The sequence below is a fragment of the Metarhizium robertsii genome, assembly GCF_000187425.2.
Source record: "Metarhizium robertsii ARSEF 23 chromosome Unknown MAA_Scf_3, whole genome shotgun sequence".
NCBI classification, from domain to species: domain Eukaryota; kingdom Fungi; phylum Ascomycota; class Sordariomycetes; order Hypocreales; family Clavicipitaceae; genus Metarhizium; species Metarhizium robertsii.
The window spans coordinates 5,155,172-5,173,393 of record NW_011942171.1 but is presented as its reverse complement, the minus strand read 5'-3'; the positions used below and the strand labels follow the sequence as shown (position 1 = coordinate 5,173,393).

The 18,222-nt window shown below is 54.0% G+C and overlaps 7 protein-coding genes across 7 annotated transcripts; 4 read left to right on the top strand and 3 right to left on the bottom strand.

The window, feature by feature from the left end:
* Nucleotides 1-81: 81 nt before the first annotated feature.
* On the bottom strand, nucleotides 82-1,814 carry MAA_08542 (Major facilitator superfamily domain, general substrate transporter; the record flags this gene model as incomplete). Its single annotated transcript, XM_007826540.2, has 5 exons — nucleotides 82-765; nucleotides 822-1,048; nucleotides 1,117-1,251; nucleotides 1,314-1,602; nucleotides 1,659-1,814. The coding sequence occupies 5 exons, from the start codon at nucleotides 1,812-1,814 to the stop codon at nucleotides 82-84; spliced, it is 1,491 nt and encodes a 496-aa protein (XP_007824731.2).
* A 2,154-nt stretch (nucleotides 1,815-3,968) lies between these two features.
* On the top strand, nucleotides 3,969-6,172 carry MAA_11026 (Cell wall galactomannoprotein; the record flags this gene model as incomplete). Its single annotated transcript, XM_011412971.1, has 3 exons — nucleotides 3,969-4,968; nucleotides 5,046-5,466; nucleotides 5,542-6,172. 3 exons carry the CDS (start codon nucleotides 3,969-3,971, stop codon nucleotides 6,170-6,172), a joined length of 2,052 nt encoding a protein of 683 aa, XP_011411273.1.
* Nucleotides 6,173-6,895: 723 nt separating this feature from the next.
* On the top strand, nucleotides 6,896-7,897 carry MAA_08541 (uncharacterized protein; the record flags this gene model as incomplete). Its single annotated transcript, XM_007826539.1, has 3 exons — nucleotides 6,896-7,431; nucleotides 7,508-7,554; nucleotides 7,614-7,897. The coding sequence occupies 3 exons, from the start codon at nucleotides 6,896-6,898 to the stop codon at nucleotides 7,895-7,897; spliced, it is 867 nt and encodes a 288-aa protein (XP_007824730.1).
* Nucleotides 7,898-8,317: 420 nt separating this feature from the next.
* Nucleotides 8,318-9,122, top strand: MAA_08540 (uncharacterized protein; the record flags this gene model as incomplete). The annotated part of the gene is made up of 2 exons (XM_007826538.1): nucleotides 8,318-8,680; nucleotides 8,727-9,122. 2 exons carry the CDS (start codon nucleotides 8,318-8,320, stop codon nucleotides 9,120-9,122), a joined length of 759 nt encoding a protein of 252 aa, XP_007824729.1.
* A 1,051-nt stretch (nucleotides 9,123-10,173) lies between these two features.
* On the top strand, nucleotides 10,174-11,544 carry MAA_08539 (Epoxide hydrolase; the record flags this gene model as incomplete). Its single annotated transcript, XM_007826537.1, has 3 exons — nucleotides 10,174-10,498; nucleotides 10,553-10,771; nucleotides 10,856-11,544. The coding sequence occupies 3 exons, from the start codon at nucleotides 10,174-10,176 to the stop codon at nucleotides 11,542-11,544; spliced, it is 1,233 nt and encodes a 410-aa protein (XP_007824728.1).
* A 57-nt stretch (nucleotides 11,545-11,601) lies between these two features.
* MAA_08538 (3-hydroxyacid dehydrogenase/reductase) lies at nucleotides 11,602-12,471 on the bottom strand (the record flags this gene model as incomplete). Its single annotated transcript, XM_007826536.2, has 1 exon — nucleotides 11,602-12,471. The coding sequence occupies one exon, from the start codon at nucleotides 12,469-12,471 to the stop codon at nucleotides 11,602-11,604; it is 870 nt and encodes a 289-aa protein (XP_007824727.2).
* An 820-nt stretch (nucleotides 12,472-13,291) lies between these two features.
* MAA_08537 (uncharacterized protein) lies at nucleotides 13,292-14,785 on the bottom strand (the record flags this gene model as incomplete). The annotated part of the gene is made up of 4 exons (XM_007826535.1): nucleotides 13,292-13,443; nucleotides 13,508-14,096; nucleotides 14,156-14,368; nucleotides 14,459-14,785. The coding sequence occupies 4 exons, from the start codon at nucleotides 14,783-14,785 to the stop codon at nucleotides 13,292-13,294; spliced, it is 1,281 nt and encodes a 426-aa protein (XP_007824726.1).
* Nucleotides 14,786-18,222: the final 3,437 nt, after the last annotated feature.

The window sequence follows — 18,222 nt, the reverse complement described above, 5'->3', positions numbered from 1 at the left end:
ACCCAAAGGTCCTATCGAAAATCTGACGTATATGTCCTTTTCTAGATGTGGGCGTTACCGGCCAGCGCGCACAGGATACGTTTAGTCCGTTTTTTGAACGGCTTCTGGCTTCTCGCCTGCCGACAGCTCAGGGTCTTTGGAATCGAAACCAAGCTGCCGTGTATCCCAGCCCTGGCTCTCTAGATAATCCCGGAATCGTATGTCTTCATCCGCAATTGTATCCTGGCCAATGTTGGGCATGAAGAAGAAGGCAATGACCGCAGACAGCACGGAGAGACTTGACGCGACCCAGAAGGGGTACTGGGCAGACTGAACCTTGTTGCCACCAGCGGCCTGGATGTAAGGAAAGACCCAAGTTCCGATGAAAGCACCGATTTTCCCCATGGCGGCCGCAATACCGTAGTACCTGCCACGCACACCGGTTGCGCAGGTTTTGGCGGCCAACAAGCCAATGTTATTACCGGGGCCCAACTCACCAAGCGACAGGAAGATGCCATAGACAATGGCAAACGGAGCAATCTTGTTGGAGATTTGTCCGTAGACACCAGCCATGATGTACCCAACCACGGCCTGGGTGCTGACGCCAAGAATCAGAGTGTATTTGGGTCCCAATTTATCGCTCACAAAGGAGCCGATGATGGAGCCAGGAAGGTAAAACATGTTGATGACGGTGTTCCACCCAAAGATGGTAGTCAGCGGTGCCTGGTCGTCGTAGATGCCGCTCAGAATCGACGACGAGTAGATGCCAAAGGCGTAGACGGAGAACTGCGACAAGATTTAGCCGACAAGACGGTGCAGGTACGCATGCCAGGAACACTAACGTTGTACAGGAACCAGATGAGGCTGACACACAGCAAGCGAAACCAGTAAAACTTGAGCACCAGAATATACGGTGTCTGCCTACGCATGGCTTCTTTTGTGAACTCTTCAGGCTCTTTTAATCGCATACGGAGCAGGAGCAAGACCAAGGGGAAGACGACACCGATTCCGAGACTTGTTCGCCAGATGGTGCTGTAGTTTGTGTTGTGAGCGGCCGCCGCTATCACGTCTGTTGCCAGGTTAGTCATTTCTCACTGTCCATCTACAGCAGGGACACACGGGTTGGCCAGGACGAACAGGGCAAGAAGGCGCCAAAGACGAAACCACAGTTGATCATGGTGTTGGTGAAGAGGATGAACCACCTGTGTCGTGTGCCCTTTTTCAGATCCCCCGTTGACTCGGCACATCCGACACTACCAGCAGGATATTCACCTGAAATGGTTGTCAGCTCAGTCCTTTTACCAGGAGCTTTTTTTTCTTCTTTTTTTACATACCTCCGATACCGATGCCTACAAAGAAACGCCAGGCGGCCAGGATATTAAACATGCCAATCGTGTCGCCGCGGTAGTAGGACCCCGCGGCGAGGGCTGTAAAGATGATGAGAATAATAGTAGATACGACGAGCGAGTTGGATCGAGACCAGCGGTCGGAAAGGAAGCCAAACAGCAGCTGGCCAACGACGGTACCAGCAAACGCAATGTCAGCAACATACATGGAGGCTTGTGAGTCCTTGTACAACGAGCCATACTGGATTCCCAACACGGTGTTTACCGACCCAATGACCTGGTGAGAGCAGTTAGCATGTGATTTTTCCCCGACGCGAATTTCCCAGTGCTGACATTATTGATGTATCCGTCTGAAAACAGGCCGGCGCCACAAGCAAAAACCGGCAGGGCGGCTTGCCAGAACGTCTTGTGCTGCACTTCCGCGGGCTCAATCGACTCTTGCGCCTTGTCATGACGGGCCTCGGCCTCCCTGGCTATGTCGGCACTCATCTTTCGACTGGCAGGGACTGGGGACAGGACCAGAGTGTGGTTGTTGTGCTTGTTCCGCCTTGTGAATCGTGGGATGAAGTCGCACCGTGCTAGCCCGACTTGTTCTTTGCTACCCCAGGATTTCGCGGTCAAAGACTGAAAAATTTGAGAGAAAAAAGACGGGGGAAATGAGTACGTATATATTCCCGAGGACGTCCAAGGTGCCCTTGGCAATAATTTCACCCCATTGACCCGCTGGAACTTGCCAAGCTTGGCCTCCTCGGTGCAGTGGACGAATAAATCAGAGAGTGCGACCAGGGCCATGCAAGAACATGTCGGTCATGGTGCCGGAAAATAGGTCGTGGGTGGAGCGGAATGGCACCAAGTGACGAAATGTTTCTGGCATCCTTGCCATAGCGAGCGAGCGAATATATCCATGTCGGGGCGGGTTGCCGCCAACTTTCCACAAGACGCTCGGGTAGATGAGGCAGTAAGCTTAAATCTGAATCGCTGGCACGGAGGGGTGTATGAATTGGTCATCAACATTGAACGAAGAGTCGTGTCGACGGCATGAGTGACCAAAGTGTACGGAGTAGAGACTATTCTGATGAGTTGCTGGTAGCTTTCATACTGCAAGGAGGCCCTGAGCGGCAGGCGGCAGGTTTGAAACCTGCCTGCGGAAGCGGCCCAGTGGCAAAACAACCAATTGGCATGGTTGGGTATTGTCGGTATTGCTATACGGTTTGATTCAATGACACGACGGTTTGCCAACTGGGTTGTCGGTGGGTGTTTGCTCGACAAGATTCAGGAGTACATACATGTGGGCACCGCAACTCGGCAGGCAGAGTATACATACATACATACATACTAGTAAATGATAGTACAACCAAACGCATGTTCAACTATCCATGTATATGTACATGCAGACATGATCTTCTCAGCCAACCATGGACCCCTGCCCCCCAGACAAAAGACGGGCGTGGTTTGAAAATTTGACGCTCCACACGCCATTCGGAGCTGGCCGTTGCGTCCTGTCGGTTCAAGAGCATCCTTGTCAGGCACGGAGTAGTTACCGGATAGATTACTCGGAGAGTCGAAAGGAAACAAGCTGGCATCGTGGATAGCAACAGCCAGATGCAATACTATGCGCCGGTCATTCCATCTTGAGCCTGCCACCCGGTACAGACAATGCCGCCGCGCAACCAGGGAGGACATGGAGGAACTGACTCTTGCCATGGGCAAAGCAATCAATATTTTCTGGCGGGTCTTGGCGGATCCTTGCCAATCCAGGGCCATGACAGTCCAAGGTCACATGGCAAATTCCCCTTGAATGTTGGCGCACGCGAGCTTGCTGCAAACTTCTTCTCTTGGCCGAACGTGGTTCCACCGCACGTCGGCGCTCTTTATGTTGGCGGCGAGGCTGCTCGTCGCTACAAGACCAGACGACATACCAGACTCGTATGGTCCGGGCGGGTGCAGATCAGAAGCGATCAATCGATGCCTCGCGCGAGATGGAATCCCAGGAAAACGGACTGTCCAGTTGGAACTCGGCGGCGTGGGCATGTACCGTGTAGTGGCATGTCAAGACATCGGACGAATAAACCAGCACTTGAGACTTGACATCAAAATGGCAGGAAACTACGGAGTACCAGACAAGTCCATGGTATTAGTCACCCTACCCTATACTAGCCATGAATCAAACAAAACAACTTGACATTTCTTCTCTGATGCACTCATGGCAAAGGCCCTGGAGGCTATGGCCAGGTCAAATTATGGCGCTTATTTTTAATGAAAAAACTGATTTCACAAGTGTCCATCTTGCGTAGTATCGGCCATAGCTGCGACATGTATTGACATGATGAGGTACGCGTGCCGGTATGCTGACGCTGTGGCTCATGTTAAAGAATAAATGAAATTTGCGGTAATACCATGTGCACAGTATTATCAAGCATTTAGTCTCATGCGCACTTTCAATTTATCATCTTCGCATCGCAAGAGCTGACGTTTGTCGCATCGCGGCCGGGTCTGTTCACCACCATCATCGTCTTACTTAATCTTGACCTGCCCACTCGACGCCATCGAACAGCTGAAAATGAAGAATTTGTCTCCAACTGGCCTACGACAACATCACCCAACAGAACAACGCCCGCACAACAATAGGCCTGCTTACAAGCAATGAGTTCCCCGGACAGGACGGCTCCCCGTCGACCGAATGGCCGCCTCCAAGCATGCGATCCGTGCCGGAGACGCAAGGTTGCCTGTGATCACACACAGCCGGTATGCAACCGATGCCGAGCAAGAAACCAGGCTGGAACCTGTGTCTACTTGGTCGGCGACTCGAAGCCGACGCCCAGGAATAAAACCAGCAGCTCGTTTGACTTCAACACGGCGCCTTCACGCACAGTCTCGGATGACACGCAGCCACCCGCCCGCAAGTCAAGACACTTGCACACTGCGTCACCTCCTCGGGACATGTCGTCTGCTTCTGCCTCTGGATCAGGCTTCCTCGGCGCAACCAGCCACTCGGCAGTGTACGATGAGACGACCCAAACGCTGTCCATGCTGCAGGGTTTCCAGGCTTGCCTGCCCGTACCGGGGGAGGCAAGACAGAGGCAGCGACCTGCGGACGTGTCGTCGGACGTATTACTCTCTCCCACGCGAGAAATGTGCCTGGTTGTGCTTCGCAGCATCCCGAGCCCTCCGCGGGGGCCCGTTGCATTGAGAATGTCACCTCATCTGTACGACGGGTGGGCTCCGGTGGCTGCGCAGCGCATTCTCGAGTCTCTCTACGGCCGCTTTGGCAAATATCTCGGCGCAAACCGCGTCGACTCCCAGCTCGAGGAGATTGCCACGACGCTCAGCAACAACACGCTGCGGCCCTTCTCCGACAACGTCCGGGACCCGGAGGAGTGGATTTCCCAGCTCTCGGGGCCGAACCTGCGCTGGGAGTCGCTCGGGCTCCTGTTCACCTTTAAAGAGCTGGGCGAGGACCGTACCTGGACGACGCAGCGAGGCGTGTCGGGCGGGAGCCTCAGCAAACACTGGCCCGAGGTGTCCCGGGTTTGCCTCGGACTGTCCATCGACCTGGCGCGCAGGTTCTCAGACGGCAACAGCATCCTGCTGCTGCTGTGCACGCGGCGCGCCATTGCGGAATCCGTCATTATGGGAGATGCCAGTACGACGACGGCCTACAGATTCCCCCTTGGTACATGTGTAGTATTGATCAACATGGGCTGACGGCGTCGTTTCTAGGTCTTTCTTGCTGGAGAGCCATGTCCGAGTCTACTTCTCTGCTGACGTTTCTCGGCCACCACGCCGAGTCACCGTCGCCAACGTACGAGCCGTGCCTGAGCTCGGAGACGCGCCGCAGAGTGGCCGCGCACGTCTTCATCCTGGACAAGGTCATCGTCTTGTTCACGGGACGCCCGCCGCAAATCAGCCGGCGGTACATTTCGACCCCCTTGCCGCTGGACCTCGACGACCAGGAGCTGCTGGGCAGCGAGGCAGCCATTGCCTCGTCGGTGCGCGCGCTCGACGAAAACGGCTGGAACACCAAGGGCGGGCTCTACGCGGCCACGTCCCTCCGGTGCCGTTTGCAGATTGCCCTGCTGCGCGACGAGCTTGTCGAAATCGCCGTCGGCAACTGGAAAGAGACTTCGGTCGAGACTCTATTGTATGCTTCCTCTGCGCCCTTGTCTTTTCAGTCCTCTTGTTTTCCGGCGCGCAGTCTAACCGGGCGGCCACATAGGCAGTTAAAGCGTCGAGAGACGGACACGGTGGCCAGCTTCCCCGACTCGGTCGCGTATCGCGACGGCGAGTTTGACGACCCCCTGGCCGACATGGAACGCGTGTACGCCCGGCTCGTCATCAAGCTGGAGCACCTGCAGAACCTGTTTGTCGTGGAGCGGCTGCTGTCGCGGCGCGGCCACGGCGACGAGGGCGAGCTCCTGGCGACGAGCTTCGAGCTCGTGTCGCGCACGCTGCTCTTCTGGACCAACAAGGACCGCTTCGGCATGGCTCGCGCAGACTTTGCCTGGCTGGTGATGGCGTATGCCACGCCTGGCGGCGGCATCCTGTGCATGGAGCTCCTGAAGCCGACCTTTGGCGGGCGACATGGGCGGAATTCCAAGATGACGCGGTCCAGCATCATTCAGCAGCTGAGCCTGCTGGTTGGGTTTTTGGACTGGGTCGGTCCCGGCGGTCCGAATGGCGAGCTCTGCGCAAACTGCAGCTCCGTGATCCAGCTTGTGCTGGATCACACGTTGAACGCGCCAGAGGATGAGCGCTGGCCGCCGGTGAGCCTGGATGCCGTGCAGCCGGACTTTAATTTTGAGCTGTTTGACACGTTTGACTGGCTGAGGCCGGACACGCTACTATGAGGGCTACGAGGTGAGGGCATTGGCTTTACGGTGATGATGTGGCAGCTGAGCATGGCGAGGCAGCAAAAGGCAATGGTGTTTTGGGAATTCAGCACACCAGACGCTGTGGGAGGCATGAAGCCCGTTTCCAGCGTGCTGCATGCGCTGTTCCTATCAATGGATCCTTTGTAATTGCTTGTGGCACGTTGTGCTGGGCGGCAATGTGCCGGCGGTGACGGCCATCCAACCACCTTACGGTCGACGGTGAGACAAAACGTTTCAACATTGAATGTTGAGTAACATTTGAGCACTCAAAGATGCGAATCAGACCAGCCAGGCCTGTAATACGACGCCATGCAGTCAAGTGGAGAGTTTGCTCCCAAGGTGAGTGGCGCTGGGCAGATCCAGGCTTACCTCGGCAGATGCCTCCCCTGCTTCTCAAATTCCAATCTTGCCAACAAACATGCACATGCCTTTCCAATACACAGCACAACAACCCCAAGGCTTGCCTATGACCGCAACACAGTAGTTGATGCTGTCACAACACTATTATTTTGCAGGTGCATGAAGCGTCGATGCGCATTGTTGAGCTTGTCATCCAAAGCTGCCCAGTTGGACCGTTGACAATACACTGTGGGCGATCCTCAACTGGTTCGAGGACGCAAGGCAACACTCTCCAGTAGCATCGCACTCGCATCAAAGTATATGCCGCTGTGTCTCAGGCACAGCTAGACGAGTGAGCAAATGGCAGAAAACACCGAGGGCCCCCGAGCCGGCCAAAAAGTAGCCCTTGTCACCGGAGCCGGAGTCGGCGGCATCGGAGGCGCACTCGCCCTCGAGCTGCATTCGGCCGGCTACTTTGTCATTTGCGCCGTGCGGCGGCCCTCGAGCGCCAGCGAGCTCCTGCGGCCGGGCATCATAGCCATTGAGCTCGACGTCTCGTCCACCGAGTCCGTATCAGCCGCCGCCAAGAAGGTCTCCTCCGTGACAAACGACAAGCTCCACGTCCTCGTCAACAATGCCGGCTCCGCGACGCACCGGCCGGCCCTGGACCTCGATGTCGACGGCGTCGTGGCCTCCATGTTTGACGTCAACGTCCTGGGCGTCATGCGAATGGTCAAGGCCTTCTCGGACCTCTTGATCAACGCAAAGGGCTGCGTTGTTAACATTGGCAGCATTGCGCCCATTGTGCCGCTGGTGTATTCCTCCGCCTACAATGCGACCAAGGCGGCGCTTCATGCCTATGGCGACGCGCTTCGCATGGAGCTCAAGCCTCTCGGGTACTGTGCATTCCGCTGCCATCTTTTTTTTTCTTCTCTTCTTTCCGCAGACAACCTCGCTGACTGGCTGATGTAGAGTTGACGTTGTGACCGTTGTGACGGGCGGCGTGAAGAGCAACCTAGGCGAGTCATTCCGTCCACATTGTTTCTCGAGGCAGCAACTAACCCCAGTCGCCCTTTAGTTCGCGAGGACAGCCTGTCTCTCCCCGAGGGCTCGCGGTACCTTCCCGTGCAGAATTTCTGGCTGCACCGAGTGACCATGTCTCAAAAGGGAGCAATGGACACCGACGAGTACGCTCGCAAAATCATAGGCATGATCCAGAAGAAGAACAGGCCCATTTGGTTCTGGAGCGGAGGTTCCGTCTCCATTGCCTGGTTCATGTACTACTTTGTTCCACGGCGGTTGAGGCTTTTCGTCATGGCGAGACGATTTGGGCTGATTGGGAAGAAGCTTCTTGGCCAATAGGGATAACAACAATGAGTAACTAGCATTCGCATTCGCACCCGAGACTTGAACGTGTGAATCATGTCATGGTAAATTGTCAATGATGGGGTCCAGTCCAAGGCTCCAAGCACCCAGCCACCAAGCCCTTGATTCGACAGCAGCTGAACTTGAAAAGAGCACGGCTTGAGAGCAAACTTTACCTGCACGGCATTGGCTTACCAAGTTGTTCATTAGGATGCGCCACCACCCGGGTTCTGCGTCCCGATGCGGCCATGTCCACGGACTTGCATTATTATTAATAGGCACCTTTGCCGTCGTGGCGCTTACATACGTTGATGCAAAAGTATAAAATGGCAAAAAGTATAAAATGTTTAAAAGGAGTGGGCGATTTTTGATCTTGGAGAATCTGCTTCCCACGACTTGTTTGCTCACCATCTCACCATGACTTCCCTAAACATCACCTTCATCGGCACCGCCACCGCGGTTCTCGAAATCAACGGAGTCAACTTCATCACCGACCCCTTCTTCTCGCCCGCCGGGACAGAGTGGGACCAGGGCATCGTCGTGCTGAAAATCGCATCCGGGCCTGCCCTCGGTCTGGCGGACCTCCCAGTCATCGACGCCGTGCTCTTGAGCCACGAGGACCACCCGGACAACCTGGACGAGCTCGGCCGCCGGCTTCTCGACGGCCGCCGCGTCTTCACCACCCGCGACGGCGCCGGCAAGCTCGCGCCCCGTCCCGGCGTCCGCGGCATGTCCCCGTGGGAGACGACAACCGCCAGCATCGGCGGCGGGCGCCTCGAAGTGAATGGGCGGCGTGCGCTTCGAAGTGACGGCCACTCCCTGCCAGCACCTGCCCGGCGGGGAGTGCGTGGGCTTCGTCCTGTCCGGGCCCGAGTTTGGCCAGACCAACGGGAAGCCCAACGCCATCTACTTCTCGGGCGACACCGTCTACATGGAGGAGCTCGCGGGCATCAAGGAGAGATTCCACGTCCGGGCCGCGCTGCTGAACCTGGGGGCCGCATCTGTCCCCGTGTCTGACCCGCCGCTGCAAATCACCATGGACGGCAGCCAGGCTGTTCGCTTGATTGGCGACATTGACCCCGATGTGGTGATACCCATGCACTGCGACGGCTGGGGCCACTTTGCGGAAAATAGCTCCCAGGCGGCCAAGGTTTTTGAGGCGGCAAATATTGAAAACAAGATTCGCTGGCTGAAACCGGGCGAGAAGACGCGCATCATCTGATTCCCATGCTTGTTTGCGGGTTTCATTGTTTCCGCCTCGACGGGCGGTAGTCTAGTGTGTGGGGGCCGATGGACGCAATATCTGGACATGCACGGAGATGGAAACATTTTTTGTCGTTGATATTCTTAATGGCTCTGTTGGCAAGGCCGTAGAATCGACGTTGTTGGCCTGCTGGAGGCATTGATAGGCAACATTGGGCGGGAGCATCATTGATGGGCAACGGAACCTTGCCGAGCATGAGTGATGCTCTTAGCTCTACATGTACATGTGGCAGAATGTGCGCCTCTTGATCTTGGTGTGTACATGTCGATGAAATACAACCACATTATTGAGGATGTTGTGTGTGTTTTGTGGCTGTCCGTTGTGAGCGTTGGTGCAAGTTGACCTCATCAGCGGCAACTATGAACCAGCCGTTATCCCGGTATCACACCAGACAGCACAGAGTACATTAATATCGGCATGAAGTACCTAGGGTACGTACACGTAGACACCTGAGGAGCAAGTTGCTCTAATGTCGCTAGACTGTACCTCAGACCGGTGGACAAATGTGGGGCACCCTGACACTGTTTGGACATCAACATTTGAACTTGACTTGACATTTCAGACATGCAAACATTTGAACCATCAATTGATCACTGATAACATAGACTTTGATGTAGGCCGCTTGCAGGCGAGGTCTCGCGCCACAATCAAAGCAAAGCGGGAGGCTGAGTATCGGAGCATCGCCACGCCATGCAGGAAATTCCCGTTGGGTTTTTCATCTCACCACTCCAAGTCTGCGGGCTTCCAAGATGCGCCGTCATCCCGGTGGTCATCCCGCCCGTCGTGGCCATGCCACCGTTGACGCCTGCATCCGGTCTTTCCAGTCAAAGTGACATCTGGAGTTGAGCCGCGGCTCCCCTCCTCGCATCATGAATTACTCCGCAACTCGGCGCTACGCTACATTTGACTCGACGTTTTCTGGAGGACAGAGGCGCCGGCCAAATCTGCGTCAGGCGTCATCGCGAGAGCCATCGACGCAGGCATCTTGGAATCGCTTGCTGCACCGACCATGCTTCCCGACATCAAACCCTTCAAGATTGCCGTCCCCGACTCGGCCATTGCCGCGTTAAAGGCCAAACTGGCCAAGGCTGCATACCCGGACCAAGTCGACTTCTCCGACGACTGGACGTATGGCGCGGCGCGCAACGACGTCAAACGGCTCGCCAAACATTGGGAGGACACGTTTGACTGGAGAGCGCAGGAGCAGAAGCTCAACAAGCTGCCTCACTACATGACCAAGATTTCCGTCGACGGCTTTGAACCGCTCGACATTCACTTCCTCCACCAGCGGAGCTCCCAGCCAAACGCCATTCCGCTCTTGTTCGTCCATGGGTGTGAGTGTCGACGTCCGTACCACGCGTTGAGTTGAATTGAACCATCTAACCAAGACGAATCCAATGACATAGGGCCGGGCAGCTTCCTGGAAGCCACCAAGATCTTGCCTCTGCTCACGGAGCCTCGCCAGGGACAACAGGCCTTTCACCTCATCGCGCCGTCGCTGCCCAACTTCGGCTTCTCCCAGCAGGTCCGGCAGCGAGGATTTGCTCTTCCCCAGTACGCAGAGTGCATGCACAAGGTCATGCTTCAACTCGGCTACGAAAACTACGGTAGGATACGATGCCCCTGACCGCAAACCATGACGCCTCGCCAGGCAAATCCATTGCGCACCAAGTAATTGATGCTTCGTACAGTCACGCAAGGCGGCGATTGGGGCTTCTTCATCACCCGCCTCATCGGCCTGCAATATCCAGAGCACTGCCTCGCGTCGCACATCAACTTCCCCGTCGTCCGGCCGCCCCCGGCCAAGTCGCTGTGGTTCGGCCTCCAGTATCTCCTGGGGCAGTACTCCCACACCGACAAGCAGGGGCTCGCGAGGACCCTGTGGTACTTTGCCGAGGGCGCGGGCTACATGCTGCAGCAGAGCACGAAGCCGTCCACGCTGGGCTTCTCGCTCGCCGACTCGCCCGTGGCCCTGCTGGGATGGATCTACGAAAAGCTGCACGACTGGACGCACGACTACCCGTGGACCGACGACGAAATCCTGACGTGGGTGTCCATTTACCAGTTTTCTACGGCGGGCCCGGCCGCGAGCCTTTGCATCTACTACGAGGCGTACCACGCGCGCAAGTCGTCGGTCAAATGCACCCGGTACGTGCCCTCGGTTCCGCTGGGGATATCGTACTACCCCAAGGACTTGTTTGTCGTGCCCAAGTCGTGGGGCCAATGTCTAGGGCCCGTCGTTTACGAGGCGACGCACTCCCACGGCGGACACTTTGCGGCCTTTGAGGAACCCGAGCTTTTTGCCGCGGACCTGCAGTCCATGTTTGGAGAGGAAGGGGGAGCTCGTGGCGTGGCCAAGAGGCTCTCGTCAACAGTGTAGTGTCAATCAATGTACATGTAGCATTCATTTTTGGATGGACCGAGGCGGCGCCATGTTCTACGTAGAGGGAGTAGCAGTCGACCTAGCCAGCACCTTGAACACGGCAATCATGTCATCCTCTGCCATGCCGGATGCCTTTGCTTGACTGTACAGCTCGCCGCACAGCCCCACGAGCGGCGATTGCGTGTGCGCCGCCGCCGCCGCCGCCCGGATGAGCTGCGTGCTGTTGTAGCAGTCCTTGATGGCGGCCTGCGCCGACCAGTCCCGGGCCAGGACCTTGTCCACCTTGAGCCCGGAGTACGCAGAGGCCAGGGGACCGGCCGCCAGCACCTCGGCGAAGGCGTCGAGGTCCAAGCCCTGCGCCTGCGCGAGGCTCATGGACTCGGCGAGCCCCGCCGTCATGGTGATCAAGTAGGCGTTGATGGCGTACTTCATCTTGAGCCCCGAGCCCGTCGGGCCGCAGTAGACGGAGGCACAGGTGAGCGGCTGCACGTGCGGTCGCACCCGGTCGCACACGGCCTTGTCGCCGGCCATCATTCCCACCAGCCTGCCCTGCTCGGCGGGCACCTTGCTCCCGCTCACGGGCATCTCGACGTAGCTCCCGCCCGCGCGCAGGATCTGCCTCTCGAGCTGCTGGCTGAATTCCACGGGCACCGAGCTGGTATTGATGATTGTCTTGTTTCTGATGGCTCGCTTGAGGCCGTCGTCGAATACGGACTGGATGGCCGGCGCATCGAAGAGCATGGTGAAGATGACATCCGAGTGTTGGGCGACCTGGGCTGGCGTATGGCCAATCTTGGCCCCGGCCGCGGTCAATGCAGGATACTTGGACGCGCTCCGGTTCCAAACCGTTGTGGGATACGTCTTGCAGAGATTGAGGGCCATGGGCGTGCCCATCCGGCCCAAGCCAAGAAATCCGATTCTCATGGTCCTGCTGTTCGTGTCGTTTGCTTGCAAGCCCCAGAAGCTGTTTATGAATCGTGGACGAGGAGTAGAGTAGTCTGCAGATGGCCAAGATGACTGCGCCGTCTCAGGTGCAGCTCGCAGACTGATTCGCCGACAAGTGGCTACATATGTAAATATCTCAACTTCGTGGGTGCAAGGGCTTGACAACTGGTTTCTTTCGGCTCAAGGGCGCAGCCATGTCAAAACGCCAACAGGCCCACCGCGACGACGTGCCGTGAAGGGCGCCGAAATGCTAGGCTCCCCCACAAGTGAAACTTGACTCTCTTTGGTCTGGTAGTAGGACTCGGTCGTGCCATGGTTGGAGTCTCGGCTTCTGTTGGAACTGGACGAACCAATTGACTTGACGTCTCCAACCGGATGCGAGTGCATGGACCTTGGGTGTAATCGCCACCAAGATCAAGTCACTGTGCCGTATCATGATTGTCAACATCTACCGCCTAGGCCGCCTCGCAGGACCAACTTCTTGGGCCCAGCACAAATTCCGGGCCCAGAACCCATAGTGGTGCTTCTGACAAAAATTCTAAAGCCTGGACTGGTTTGTGTTTGACTCCCATCATCATGGTTTGACCAGTCGCCGCCGACTTCACAAGGGCCGTACGATAGCCACCGTCATCATATATATTCCAACATGAACGCTCAGGATAGAGCACGCTGTCTTTTTCATTATTATACAATGCCAATCCATCTACTATATAACACCCGAAGATCAACTCCGCCAAACTCCACGCCGCCGCTTAAAAAAATAAAAATGTCGCATGATGAAATGGAAAAGGTACTGCAACTATGGAGACCACAGCATAGGACCCGCGCAGACATTCTCCTTGGCGTAGGAACGATAGCGATCCAATATATCGGTCGTGTCTAGCCCTCCCTCTCTTGATTGCGGCCCAAAGCTGTAATGAGCGACTACGCCGCGCCCATCCGCCACGGCACCTGGAGCGCAATGTTAGCAACTGGATTCCGCAGGTCGGCGCAACCCTTGGCTCTGTTGACTTACCTCTACCTAGCTTCTTCGGCATAGTGACAGAAAAGTGCTCCTCATCGTCCCTATGGATGGGTTTAGCAGCGTTAATGTCGTGGCCCATCATGGCAATGAACTGGATGCCCATGCGCAGCCGCTGAAAGTCCCAAACGTTAAACTTGTACCGCCACACCTCTCGGGCCTCCAAATTCTCAAAGAAGCTGTAGTGCTCCTGTGCCGCCACCTGCCACCTCTGAAGGCCTGTGCCAAAGGCATCATACTGCGTCTCCATGATGGGCGTCTTGTCCAGGACATGGTCCGACTTGCCGCGAACCGGCAGCCAGCGGTGTTTCTTGTTGTCGGGCGAGCTCCAAAAGCTGGCGTTGACATCGCTCGGCCCGCGCCAAGAGGGCAGCGCAGACGCCCTCCAGTCGACTTGGTGCCCGGGCTCGGGGGCGGGATATTCGCCGTTGGTTTCGGGAAGGTAGGGCCGCACGGCGCCGAGATTCCAGTGAATCCAGCTAATCATGGGCTGGTTGACGACGTTTGCCGAGACGACGTAGAAGTCGGGTCGCGCAAGCTTGGTGCAAACAATGGAGCGAATCGCGTTGTCCTCGATGAAAACCTGCGGCAGGGTCAGAGGGCGACATGGAAGCGCTCGGCGGAAAGGCGGCAAGAACCCACAATGTCATCGTCAATCTTAATGTACATGTTGCCATCATCAATGATGTTGTAGGAGCTAGCAAAGTCGTAGGCGTTGGCATCGTCGATTACTTGTCTCGAGTACTGCGGCTCGCTCTCCAGCAATCTGTCCAAAAGGGCAAGATCCTCGTCGTTGTTCGTTCGCTGTAGCCAGACGACCTCGTCGAGCAGACCGCCATTCGACACTAGATTGCGCTAACAGGCAAAAGCGTCAGACACACATGGCCAACAAGTGACATGGGGAGATGACGGCTGGGGGCTTGGCTTGACTCTGCCGCTTCCTACCTTCAAGTAGCAGTCCAGAATCGACACGGTCGCGCGTCTACCAAAGAAGACGAGCCCAATGATTTTGGGTGCCGTGACGAGTTGGTGCTCCTTTTGCCGGGCCGTAGACGTCTTGTTTCCGAATGACTTGGACTGGCCCTCGCCAAAGCCGCCGGGGCAGCGGATCTCCTTGTGGGCGACAATGGGCACGGCGGCATGATCGGCGTGGACCTTGGGAAGGAATTTCTCGACATTGGGGAGCAGGTGGCTCTGCCAGACATAGAGGATGAGGGTCGAGAAGGCAATGATGCCCGCAAGGGCGAGGCGCTTCCCCAACGCGGGCGCCATCGAGTATCAAAACCGCAACAGTGCAGACATGGGAGATGATGGGCGTGAAGATGTCAAGTGGAAAAACCAGGACAAGGCACTGACTGGGGCTTTGGAGGCGAGAGACGACGGGACATGGAACAAGTCGACTTTTTCGGCAGCCACCGGGCTGGGCTGACCAGACAGGTTATTAAGTGGAACGGGCTTGTCCGCTTAGTCGCTGACGGGTAACAGCCATTGAGACTGCTGCCTTGGACGCCATCGAATGAAAATGGCTCAATTTCTAGAGTCAAGTCAATTGATGGCCGTGCTCCACCAGCAGGCCGCCCGGGGAGCCCCTATGCCCTATCCAAGGACGGGATTGGCCCACGGGCACTGGCCCATGGCGCCTCAATCATCCCAGGCTTGGCTGTTATGGGAATGGGCCAGGCAGTTTATGGCAAGAGCGACCGTTGACGGGACGCTTGCGTAGCAGCAACGAACCCGGAACTTGCCCACCACTAGCATCCGTCCCGCACGCGACAATACCCAGGTGCCACTTTGGTCTCGTCGAGCCGCCCTGCTAAGCCTTGTGGATCATTGATTGATCCTTTGTTTCAATTACGTTGATCGACGTATTCCGTACAGACATGTCAATCTGGTACTCTGTGTTGAGTGCTGTCGGCATACAGAGTACGTAGTGTCGGGTTCAGCCCAGTCACTGTTCCATCACCCAGGTGGCTTGGCCCTCTCCAGTAGCCGACCATGCGCCTTGTTTTGTCTGCTTTCCCTGAGTCGTACCGTCCAACGTGATACCCTGACCCAACACGGCCGCTCGTCATGGGCAAGGTCCCAGTCTCGCTTGTCGGCGACTCGCCATGGGCCTTGGAACAACCCCGGCTAGACATAGGCAAGGTACGTATGCTTATGCTTGTTCAGGGATGACTGCCATGCGTCCCCGCAGATAATGGCCAAGTTTACATCCGAAAGTGTCCATGCTTCTTCTCGCACTGCTTTTCAGCTGATGCGTGCAAGTACTCCGTAAAGCAGGGACAACTGCCTGTGGACGTGCGGAATAGAGAATGCTCTCGTTACAAACATTTCCCTCATCGTAGCCCACATGTGTCCCTTTGTACTTCTAGCAGATAGAATAAATACGAATGCTCTAGCGAAGCTTGCCCTGCCTACATAGTAGAATTTAACCGAGCTGTGCTAGTTATAAAGCTGCTTAATGTGAGTAATTATCTTCGGGTGCCAAGCACGTAAAGCTCTAATCTATGGGGCACTTTAGATTTAGCGGATCAGTTTATGCTATGCACTAGTTATAGTACAGTACGCGTCTATCTAATTATAACTAGTATACACAGCTTCTCTTTTATGCTACTACTACTATCAAGGCACGTCAATATTTGATCCCTGACTTGTAGGATACATGTACATATTAGCATACTGTCTTATACACTTACAAGCACGTTGTATATCCTGACACCTGTCCTTTTTCCGTGACTCAGAGCTGCATACATAATTTCACAGCTAAAGTGGGTAAGAAAGGAGTAGTCCGGATAGTCTGCCCTCGATTTAAGGGCTTCGCTTTTCTATATAAAGGGACACACGGCCCAGTTTCTGTTTTTTTTTTTGGAAGTCCAAGCAGCTTACTCGCTAAGAAAGAAGCCAATACAAACGTTAGCCAAAACTTACTTATTATTTATCTGGCAAGATATTCTTTTACGCTGTTAAGATGAAGGCTACAGTTACCTTTTTCGCTTTCCTTTTTGGACTGGCTACGGCTAGACCACAAGCGCTACAAGCGCCGGAAAGTAATAAAGTACTAGTAAGTAGCTGGTTATGATACAATTGCTAGACTTTAAACGTATATATATTCTAGTACAGCGCTAATATACCTGGAAACCCTAGACTAAGGCAGATTTCATGGAAAAGTTCAAGGACCGTTCTGTTTTCTGTACTAAAGTAAGCAAACTCTAAAAGTTAACAAGTATAGTTCGTGGTATTAGTATACTAATATATCGACTACTTTAGACTGGGGGAACATATTCCCAGATTATATGCAGTGTTTATAATAAGAAGGTAAGGAGAAACTTATACCCTAATAAGTCTGATAGTCTTATAGTATAGGGCAGCGCTAATTAAACTATTTATAGGGCGATGGAGTAAGCACTCTTTACAAGAATTCTCTTAGCTCGCAGGCTTGCTAATACAACAATTGTTTATAGCCTATAAATATGGATATAACGTGCGAACATCAGGAAGGTGGCGTAAGTAATAGTTCCTACTTTAAACAAGCACGCTAAGGTAAGGTATACTAATAAGCATCTAATTCTAGTGTGATCGTTGTGTTAATAAGGGCAAGAGCGAGAACGCATTTGGGGAAACAGTAAGTATTAATATACTTATAAAAGCTAATTATATATTAGCTATACATCTAACAAGCGAATTTAGGAGGATTGGACTTGCGGACCATACGAAACTCGGATGGCAACTAGAGCTCCTGGAGAAGACAAGGTAAGAAGGCTTTCCTATAATTATTATTTAGTTACTAGGGCGGGCTATAGCTTTGCCACGGTGACATATGCTTAGGGGTTGAAGGCCTAGACAGGCGTTAGCTAACGGATTGGCAGCACACCCCGACCAAAGAGTTTATCGCGGATCAGGAGGCAGATAAAGTGCCCAACAAGGCTGATAAGTTCATAGGAGCACTGTGGACTAACAATGGTAACTTGATTGACGCTACTGGCCGTATTGTCTACCCGGCGCAGGAGGCAGATAAAGTGCCTAACAAGGCTGATAAGCTGAGAAGACCACTGTTTAAAAACAAGAATAACTTGGTTGACGCTACTCGCCGTGTTGTCCACCAGGCGCAGAAGGCAGATAAAGTGCCTAACAAGCCTAATAAGCTGATAGGACCATTTTGGAATAAAGGGGATCATATAGTTGAGGGTCCTGGCCGTATTGTCTACTAAGGGGAGGCAACGCGCTAACTGGGTGTATTCTCACGTGCAGTTAGTTATGTCTGCTCTCGACCGAGATGTATAGGGGCTCGTACTATTCTTTTCTTTTCAGTCTTTACCGCATTTCTAGGATACTTAGTGTAGTTGCTCAGCTAGTTTTTTATACATCTAGTTGAGACTATATCCGGAGAATCGAAAGGTGCCTTAAGCCTAGCATATAAACGTAAGTAGTGCAAAAAAAGCGATATATAAAGGTTTAGGTCTAAAAAAAAGAGCTAAGAATTGGTAAGTATCTAGCAAATATAGCTTAATATTAATATACTAATAAATTATATAAGAATATATTAAAAGTTTATATAGCTTTAAAAAATTATAAAAGTAAACTTGATGATAAAAGTAAATATAAAATTCAGTAAATTATATTTTTAATTTTATTAATTTTATTAGCTTTTCTTATAATTAATATAATAGCTTTTTTAATATTATACTTAGGTTTTACTTTTATAAAAGGCT